A 10456-nucleotide genomic window follows, 5' to 3' on the forward strand; every position below is an offset into this window, starting at 1 on the left:
GTGGGGATCTTTAAGAAGAGGCTTGATGACTACCTGGCTGGACTCATTTGAGTCCAGTCTTTTCTCCCGCCCAGGCAGGGGGTCAGACCTGAAGATCTACAAGGTCCCTTCCGACCCTACTTCTATGATTCTATGATGTAGCTGGCTGGCAGTTTTGCTTCCGTTAAAATTCAAGGAAACTAAAAAAAAAAAAAAAACCAACCCAAAACATTTTCTGGAAGCGCTTCAGCTAGAGAGCTCGCTTTTCTGGGCCTCTCTACTTCTCTGGTCTAGGATAGTTTATTAGCGTCATTCAGTGTCATGGTTGTGATGCAAATAGTTCTTTTTCAAAAAGGGCTTTTTTGCAGCCCTTGTTTGTGATAAAGGCTGTGAAATGTCCACCTCCCGATTCTGCACTCCCAGCTGTCCCCCCTGTTATCTTGTGTTAAAACAAACTGGCGATGTTTACAGTGAACCGCATCTTCCAAGACTTTGGCGCTGCCTGTTGAGCTGCAGAGCGCCAGCCTGTCATTGTGTTTTGTAATACTTTTGAGGTGGTTATAAAGATAATTCCTTAAGTGTCAGTAGGCTACATGCGCTCCCATGCAAGTAAGCCTGCCCTGGGTCAACAGACTGGCCCCACTCAGACGGACGTTGACTCATTACCTTTTGGCCTAGCCGACCTTAGAAGCAATACAACAGATTATCTTGTTAAATCCAGCACAAATTGCTAAAGCATTTTTTTTTTCCGAATAGGAATTTAACAAAAACCACAATTAACTGAACAGTTATCCAGGTTGGGCTCATCTCAATGGCATACGTTAGCCTGGAAAAAAAAATAAAAATAGGAAGTCTTCCATGCTTATAACGTGTGAAGATTTGTGGATGTTGGTAATAGCTATCTTGCTCTAAGGACATAAGCAGACACGGTCCTTTGAGTAAACGTGATACCTTTTATCAGACCAACTAAATTGGAAAAAAATTGTTCTTTACAAGCTTTCAGGCACAAACACCCTTCTTGAGGCATAAGGAGAGTCTGAAGAAGGGTGTTTGTGCCTGAATGCTCGTAAAGAACAATTTTTTCCAACTATTTAGTTGGCCTAATAAAAGATACCACATTATTAGACCAACTAAAGAGTTGGAAAAAAATATCACATCTCCACAAATCTTCAGACAAGGTTCTTTGGGTAGCGTCTCATCTTCCTCATCCCACAAGCTGCAATCCTTTGACATCTAGGAAGTCTCTCTCCATCTGCTAGGAAGTAAAGCAGGTATGAGAACTATGGCCCTGCAGGATTAATCCCTAACCCACAACATGAGTGTGGGTGAGAATAAGTTTTTCCTTATTTTATCCAACAACCTCCATATGTTCTCCCCTCAAGGCACTGAAGGTAAAGAGGGAAAAGAGAAAAGGCAGAAAAAAAGGAAAGCAAACTTTTAGGGATTTCAAATATCCACGAGACTCCAAAAAGCATCAATGGAAATCTTGACAGATTTGGTACACTACTGAAACAGAAACAAGACAATTACATTTTCCTTTCTCCCATGCTGCTGCTTTGAAGGGGGAAGGATTTCATGGAGCTGGGCCTGTATTTTGAAGTTAAGAAATTCACAAAAGCGAGAAACCTGCCCCCTGGGCTTGCCACAGTGACCTTTACTCAACCTTTGCTGCACACTTGATTTGTAATGGAGCCCCACCACATCGGGGCTACCCCTTAACCACTGGTGTGAAACTTGAAATGTGGCAGAGCCCCGTTTACACTGCCCTGGGACCTGTACTGAGTTCAGCTCGTGCACGGCTCCAGCCAAAGCAGTAACAGCCGACCCATCACAGGTAAGGAACAACCGACCCATCCTAGATTAAATAAAGCACATTTAAGAACATGCTCTAGATACATTCCCATCATGGCCCAGCCACACGAGCCAATGCAGAAAAACTTTTTTGGGAGAAGATGGGAGAACCACCACAAAAAGTTTTCCCTCTTCCAATGGGAAAAAGACAACAGTAAATTCTCCATCAAGGGCCCCACAACACAGCTCAGAGCATGTAACTTTAACAGGCGAGTTAAAATACAAGTAGTTCAAAACACAAGTGGTTATTTTTAGTGATGTTGTACAACAAAAGGAGGACATGATGCCCTGCTAATGCAATTTTCCCGGAACCGTAATGGGTAGTTCCGGGACAAGAGCAACGTTCCCCAAACCACACGCTGGAAGAGTTGCACAGAAAAAAAAACAACTTTCTGTGATTAGACTAGTTGGCAAGACTCCATCGTTCTAGGGAAGCCTACAGATTTCCCCACCCTCATTTTTCCTGGCAATTTTCACTTAAAACAAACAAGCAGTGGCTAAGGCCAGCCAGCCTGCATGTAATTTTGAAAGAACCGGAGCTGAAAAGCATGGGGATGGCCCATGGAAATTTAAATAATAAATAGGTTTGCTCCTAAGGAGACCAACTTCCATAAAATCACTTACTGCATCAAAAGCAAGTAAATGTTACGGCTTAGCTGCTCTCCCATTTTTACTGGAGGAAGAACGGTGTTAGCTCGAAAGAGCCAAGCCCTATAGCCTTTAATGCACTGATAATGGTATGGGTCGCGGGATTCTTCTTCAGACCAAGGGGAATACATGGACTCAACTAAGATCAAGCCACTAGAGTGGAGTTGGAAGGAAAATCAAAATTCAGGCATATTTAAAAGGAGAGGGAAATATGAAAAAGGGAGAGGGTGACAGCAATTTCTCTACGGCATCGTTGCCTTTATCGGCCATAACACATGGCCCAGGAGCTGGAATGTAGAATCCGGACCCGAGGCTGCACCCTAGTCTACCACCAAGAGCATCACCTGCAAAAGCGGCCACCTTTGTTCTCCCAACTCAAAATAACTCCACTGAAAGCCTCACTCAGAAACAAGGCTGCTTAACATCTTTACCGGGTTTCATTTCAAAGCAGGCCACCTGCAGCCTCTCCAAAAAACGGAGCTAAAAGGTGTTAAGATGGATCTCCGTTGGTGTTAAGTGAAGCTATCGGTGGAGCTAGGCCAGTTCAGTTGAAAGAGAAAGGTATCTTTCTTTTGCTTGCTTCAGATTGCGTAACGAAAGACTGAGCAGGGAATATTCAACAACATCCCTGAGAGCTGGGTATGTGCTGGAGGAGCTATACGTAAACGGCTCATTGCCCGCACACCCCAAAGGACTCTCTCAGGCTTGATTTCCAACTCTCCCCAGTACATACGGTCAGACTGACAAGCCATGGTCCTGGGTGTACAAACTGCATCCAAGCATCTCTCATAGCAGCACACTTCTCTTTATTTTGGATTAACAGAATTTATACCATCCCTGTGAGACCTGAACACATTACTATGAAGGTCTGATCCTATGTGAGCAGGATGGCGTGCAGCGCAACACGAATTCTTTCACCTGCCAGCATGGCAATGGGAATCAGACTTGCTGCATCAGAGTCTGTGCTAGCTAGCAAGGGGATCCTCATGGAAGAAGTCACTCTGTAGCTGCCCCAAGCAGAAGCACAACGAGCCCTAACAGTCTAGCAACTAAATGGCAGCTCACACGCACTAGCTGACAACAGACTACGTGCATGTGCATGGGCTTGCCAGGGAGATACCCATAAAGGCAGAGTCATCGGCAGGGATCCTGGTTTTGTCCCATTTAAAAAAAAAACCAAAATTGTCTGCTCTAACCCTCCCCCCACCAAATCCACATTTTCCTGTTATTAAACAAAACACTGTATCAATTCAAATAATATATAGAGGTGTTTTGTTTTAATCAGAGAAAACTGTGGGTTTGGGGGTGGGGTAAAGCAGAGGATGTTGGATTTTTTTTTTTAAATCAGAAAAAGGCAGGATTCCTAGTTCATGTACATCTTCACTATGCCACGAGCTAGGCTGTTAGTTCAAACACCCCTAATGCTGTGCACAACCCCCTGTCAACTTGGATTCAGGGGCTCAGGCTTTGAGAAAGGCTGGGACCTGCCCGCTTTGTGACTTTTTGCCAGCATGCTCACTGCAGGGTGCTGCTGGTTCACAAAGACCCCACCCAAAACTTCCCCTTAGGAAAATACAAAATGCATTACAACTGATTGAGATGAACCCTCCAGCATCTCAGCCTGCACCACAGGTGGGCCCTGGCACCCCAAAACATGTGCAAGTGTCGAGAACACAGCAGCGTGGGTACGGTACTGGTTTGGGAGTGCTCACACCTGGGCACCACTGACCTGGGTTCATTGCATGCTGAAGACGGACACCAGATATGCACAGAGGTTATCACCTGGTTATCTCTGCCACTCCAGCATGGGGGACGAACGCTGCCCAGAGTCGGACCCCCGTGGTACAGGACGTGTTTCAGTCCTTGTAAAAACTGCATGTTCGGAGGTAGGCAGAGAAGTCCTTGCAGTCACATACCATCTATTTTAGTCCATGGTGTATTCCTGGGTATAATAAAAAGGCCACTGACAACTTTAAGCTATATTTTATGAAGGGGTTTTACTGTTTCCCCGTGGCGGTTTATTAAGGTCTTTCCCAGCAAAGGAGAGAAAAGGCGACTCAGGAATATGACATACTACCAAACTGCTACAGGACGATGAGCCAGGAAGTTTAAAAGGGCCATGACAAGTTTAAGCTGATTTAAAAATGCCATTGAGCAAAAAAGCAGTGGATCAGGAGACAGAATACTCTTTGGCTAACTTCTTTCAGCTCTCATGCCCTTTGCTGGTATTTTTAAACTCTGCAGAGAAGCACAGTTTCCAAGGTGGTGATATCAGAGCAGTGTCAGTACCACAGTGCTGGAGAGCTGATGTTTGATAATCCAGAAGATGCTGTATTTCAGCAGGGCCTCTGCAGGTCTCCATCCCCGCAAGGGGAAGAGGGAGGTGGGGGTTTACACTTCTTAAGCGGAGCAGCTCCCTTACTGATTTTGCTTGAAAGCTACTGCAAGAAAATACTGAAAGAAATCCAAGAAAAGTCTGATGATCACAGCTAGGTAGAAGCTGTTCTGAATTACTGTGCTATTAACTGCTTTGTTCATGTGTTTAAAAAGGAGCTGAATTGAGTCAAACCCTGTCAAGCGATTCCCCGTCCATCAATGCTTATTTCTCCAATATCACTTGTAAGATGATCGTCACATTTCTGCATCATTTAGAGCATGGGCACAAGCCATTTTCCGTCCCTTTTTACTCTCCACGGCAGATCTGGCCTGCTGGTCCACTTCTCAAAACGAGCTACGCTGCTGCAAACACACACGGGAGCAAGACGCTGGTTTGGCCTTGTACGACCTCTCGTCACAAACTTTTTACCACCACAGACTCTCTTCTGTTGAGCTCGTTCTGTGATGCCAGAAGGAAACCAGATACTATTTTTAACTTCCTTTTTTTTTTTCCCCCTAGATCTTGAGATTAGAAGTCAGAAACACTTCCAAAATTTTTCTTTTGTTTTCCTTTCTTTAAACCCAAAGGTGTCTTCAGGTTCAGATTTCAATTTTTTTTTTTTAAAGTTGATTCATAAGGAATGAATGGATAATCAGTGTGAGATCAGGTAAAGCTTCAGTGATCAACTGATAACTTTCCCAATGGGGGAAAAAAGTCAGTGTTCATCAACACAAGTTTTAAAATATTAAATTGAGATTAACCCAAGCAAGGAGGTTTTTTTAGATCAGAAATCACTCAGAAATCGTTCTATTTAGTCTTCAAAACAAATCAACTGTTTCAAAGATGCGGGTCTTACATCAACTGTGTTCTGGGCTCATAAATATCGGAAGTCTGGAAACGCAAGTCTCAAACCAAGAGGCCCAGCCTGATACTTTAAGGTCTCAATGCCACCTACAAAAATGACATTTGGATTTTGACATAGCCAAGGGATGAAATCTGTCCTATGGCCCCATGCAACTCATCATCTATTGCCTCTGCCAAGATGTAAAGGATCCATATACCTAAGCAGGCTGCTCACGACCATCTGAGCGCCCAAACACTTGATCACATATTGAAAGCAAAGAGCTATCATCAGTCTGGAGCAGAGACAGGAAGCCTGGGGATGTAGTTACCTTCCACAGAATCATTTACATTCCTCTTCCGCAGGCAGGGCACCCCATTGTTTTATCCCTCCCCTTCTGAGCCATGATCATAACAGATACAAGTGACATTTCACAATTCTATCTCCAACTGGAAACCAAAGGCCTGATCCAAAGCCAGGCGAAGAACAGATTTCATTAAGTTTCAGATCCAGATACTACAGACTGCAACCTCCTTACACAGGTAAACTTTCTTCCATACCCACAAAGAAGTCACGATTATTAGATTCAGAAGCAGAGCTATTACACAGCATGCACGGGGTGGAGCACATCTCAATTTTTTTTTTTAAATGGTAATATTTTCTATGGAGGCTCTTTGAAAAATCAACCGTGAATGCTCCTGTTCAAAGTCTGGCTTATACTAGTCTCACAGTGCAAAAGGCGAGTGAACACCCATGGACAAGAACCGGAAGCTGTACTTGTGAGGTCACAGCTGGCTCAGGACAGGTGAAGCACCCCAAAACTTGATGCTTTCAAAAAGACTTTGCTAGAATGCTAAGACTCTCCCTTTAAGTCTAGCTTGCCCAAGTGCATGCAAGAAATCCGCTGCAAAGCTGGGAACTGAACCCACATATTATCTTCTCTTCCACGGAGAAAGCATTTCAAGTAGTTACACTAGTTAGCAAGCTGGGATAACGTTAGAAGGCATAACTGCTTTCAAAAAAGGGCATCTTTTTTTTTAATCATCTGGATCCTTTTCCTCATTCTCTGAGAAACAAGCAAAATTCTTTTGCATGGGAGTTATCCATTTACTCCCTCTTCCTACATCAATATTGTACTCATATCTGATAAAAGTTGTCTTCATCACCAATCATACTGAAAGATCACCTTGAGCAACCTTGGGAGATGCCCTGGTTCCAGGTGAGTTTACAGAGGAAAGAATATGGTCCAAGGAATTGGTACTAAGTCCAAGTTGTTGCAAGAAATGTTCTGGATGTACCAAAGTGATATAATGTATCACCGGACAAGATAAAAACAAGCAGTAAAACTACTTATTCAAAAAGCAGAAGCAGAGCATAGGAATAGGTGGATAACTCAAACTCATCACAGTTCTACAGTGAGGGTAGATTAATTTTATTCCCCTCTACAGTTTTCTTTCTTGCTTTTTAAATACATACAAATTTGCATACTCAACAGGAACTTCTAGTTTCTGTTCTGACTAGTGAAGCAGTAGTAAATCTAAACTGCTACAAACCATCTTTTATTCAAGGATCTCGACACTTTATACTCTTAAGACATTCAACAACTCTGGGAAAATTTAGCCCATTTTGCAAATGGACAAATCATTTCTGCTTTGGTGTATTAGTTCCCTGATATTACTGGCAGAGCCAGGAATAACAGTTTTACACTTACGGAGTCCTGACTTACTTTACTATGCACCGAACACCACACCACACTGCATCCCAAAGTATGTCTGCTCCAGGTCTTTTCTTTGACAAGAAAAAAAGTGAATTTTCAGGATCACCACTTGTAATCCTGGTACCTGACCTGATTGCGGGACAGGCAATATGCAGAAGAAACTTGATAAATCTGTAACCCAACTTTTGGGTGATGGTTTTGAAAGCACTGTTTCCATGTGCTGCAGGTCATTTATTTATGTCTCAGTACTACATGTGTTTTGTATTTTTTTTTTTAAAACAACCTTGATTAGTAAACCAAGAGCAATTTTTCCCCCAAAATGGCTGGTCACATTGGATGTTTCCATTTTTAGGGTGTCAGACTTAGTCCAAAAAACAGCCCCTTCCCCTCCCCGCCTCCGAAAAGAGAACAGCAGGCACTTGCCTCCTTAAAAAAACCCAAACAAAACCATACCCTCTGAAGATGTTAGACTAGGCATGAAAAATGGAGGTACCTTAAATCATCAGCCCCTTTATAATAGGCTTTTCCCCCAACTTCTCTGAAGTCCTAGCAGTATGTGCACAAGGGCTAAGATGCATCAAAACCACTTTCTCATGTATGGTCACAAGGACAGTTTAGCCCCTTCCTACGTCATTCATGCTTATGGGGTGCAAAGAGGCCTTACCATATGAGAGTGACCTCGAGAGTGAGCAGCGCAGTACATACCCCATCTATATTCATGCCTGTATCTCCTCATTTAAATAGGTTCATTTCCCACGGAAGCTGCTATGAAGATGAAGCTGGGAAAAAATAAAGCAGCAGCTACTTCGAGACTGTGCAGCACCAGCAGCTGGATCTGAGGAGGAATACTGAAGCTACAACACCGCACCTCCTTCAGCAGTTTGCATGCGTATTTACAGCTTGCAGCCATCCCGCAGAGAAGCTTGGAGGTCTTTCCAAGTGTCTGCTCACTGATCTTTTCAATTCTGGTGTGCACATAACTTGAATAGTGAAGTATGCTGGCAGCACCTGGTTACACTCACCTTTTTGAGGTACTCATGTCCACAGGCTCATCTCCCGTCTGCACCTCAACTTTAATGGTTGCTTTTACCTCCCCTCCTTTCAATAATCCTTGCACTTTTCCAGATCCAGGATCTGTCTTTATTTTCATGTCACCTTCAGTCTTTATATCTGTTCCCAACAGTCCTTTCTCCATTTTTATTTTTTTACTATCCACGTCATTTTGTGTTACTTCTCGTTCTAGCGCTCGCTTCTGACTTCGTGTCCTGCATGCTTCCTCTGTCATTGTGAGACACTGGAAAAAAAGGAGAGAAAAGTCAGTTAAATGCATTTTAAGGGATGGGGGAGCAATTAAAAAAAATCCAATCATCTTAATTTCAAAATAGGACAAAGTAGAGTGTCGCTGCAAATGAAGAGATCCTGAGAAGGTGCAATAAAAAGTGCTGACAGTTTGCTTGCTCGCCCTATTGTAAGAGAACTTCAGACCCAGGTCTTATGGAGCTACGCAGCATTACTGTAGTTGCACTTCTTAGTTTAAAGCAACTACAGCTGGAAGAAGCATGCCATAAAAATATCCTGCAGGATACCCAGGACTGTACAGACTCACAGCTGCAACAAAAGTTTGGATGTTTCTCAAGAAAGTGGAACGCATTTGCCTCCCGTGCAAATAAAAAATAATTATATATTAAAAAAATCATCATCATCTGGACTAGAACCTTTCTGGGATTTCCTGCCACGGATTTCTCAGCACCTGTATCTGCTTGCAAGTCTCAGAAACCTGATGTTACGGGGGGGAAAAAGGACTACCACACCCTGAGTGAAGAGTGTCTTCCATATTTCCTGATAGTCTGCCACTAGAGATTAAGACACTGCCATTGTAATATTCAAGTTGATAGTTTCTTCCCTCCTAATGAATGAGCCAGGCTTTTCCACTCGCTGCACAGGAAGTGCTTAACTCCTGCGGGATCACACTTAACTCGTTGTGTGCCAAAGTCACAGAAACTTTTGCTTTTCGGGTGAGCTTTGGCATTTCAGCCTGTACCTGCAGACACATATCTGATCCAAACAGCTGAGTCAGGGTTTGATCCCATGACATCACTGGGCTCCACATGACCCTTCCCAGGATTCAGTCGGAGAGACAAAGCACTTTCTCGAAAACCAGTCTGAACCGGTTCCAGACAACAAGCTGAAGTGTTGTTAACCCTCGCCGAGACACGACAGCAGCCGCAGGAGCAGGAGCAGTGTCTGTCGGCGAGGCGGCTGCTGGCATTCCAGAGCACGAGTCCGGGAGAGCATCCCTGCTCTTAAAGGGACCGCACTGCACTTGCACATGCCACACATGCCCAGGACACCGCTCATGTGCTCCCCCGACACCCCTGTCACTTTGGGAAAAGTTGTCTTAAGAAAAGGGGGGAGGGGGGAAAAAAGATTTTTTTTTTTTTTACATTGAATTCAGAGGCAGGCCAAAAATGAGGACACACAGGAGTTGAACTTAAGTTTCAAACAGCTTTTTTAATAGGTTTGTGGACGTGTGCATGGGGGGGGAAGGGGGGGAAAGGGCATTGGACCCATAATGCATCGCCGGCTCAGCTTTGCAGACTTAATGGGAGCAGGAGCTGTAATCGCAGGAGAACCTGCAAGAAGTTTTTCTGTGCAAAAGTTGGCACAGAAGTTCTTTGGCGTGCAATTGTTTAGAAAAAAAATTAAGATAGTCAGGGGAAACGTGGTTCTTTGGCGTGCAGTTGTTTAGAAAAAAGGTAAAATAATTGGAAAAATGTGGTTCTTTGGCATGCAATTGTTTAGAAAAAATATAAGATAGCTGGAAAAAAGTGGTGTCTGCAATTGTGGAGTGGCAGGTGGGGATGGGAGCAGAGACAATGGGGAGGATACATAGCAAGCAGGGGCAGGAGCACAGATGCCAGAGGGTGCAAGCACTGGAGGCAGACAGTGGGGGAGGTGAGTAGCAAGAGAGACAGGCAGCAGAAGGCAAGGAGCAAGAGGCAAGGGATCAGGCCTCTAGATTCCCCCACTGCCTCCCCCCCCC

At 44.0% G+C, this 10456-nt stretch overlaps 1 protein-coding gene across 7 annotated transcripts in view; it reads right to left on the reverse strand.

Annotated features, from left to right (window-relative positions):
* GATAD2A (GATA zinc finger domain containing 2A) overlaps positions 1 to 10456 on the reverse strand; it is a 95927-nt gene that overhangs the window by 21374 nt on the left and 64097 nt on the right. For 3 of the 7 annotated variants that reach the window (XM_019513594.1, XM_019513589.1, XM_019513588.1), the window contains exons 1-2: positions 9455 to 9478; positions 8436 to 8707 (exon numbers count right to left, since the gene is read on the reverse strand). In XM_019513594.1, the coding sequence (XP_019369139.1) occupies positions 8436 to 8707; positions 9455 to 9466 (284 nt within the window). In that variant the 5' untranslated portion in view covers positions 9467 to 9478. Of the gene's footprint in view, positions 1 to 8435; positions 8708 to 9224; positions 9428 to 9454; positions 9479 to 10456 lie in introns of those variants that run through there. The other 4 variants (XM_019513591.1, XM_019513590.1, XM_019513592.1 and 1 more) reach the window with 2 other exon arrangements.

The sequence above is a fragment of the Gavialis gangeticus genome, unplaced genomic scaffold (assembly GCF_001723915.1).
Source record: "Gavialis gangeticus isolate Ggan-Ray unplaced genomic scaffold, GavGan_comp1, whole genome shotgun sequence".
Lineage (NCBI taxonomy): Eukaryota > Metazoa > Chordata > Crocodylia > Gavialidae > Gavialis > Gavialis gangeticus.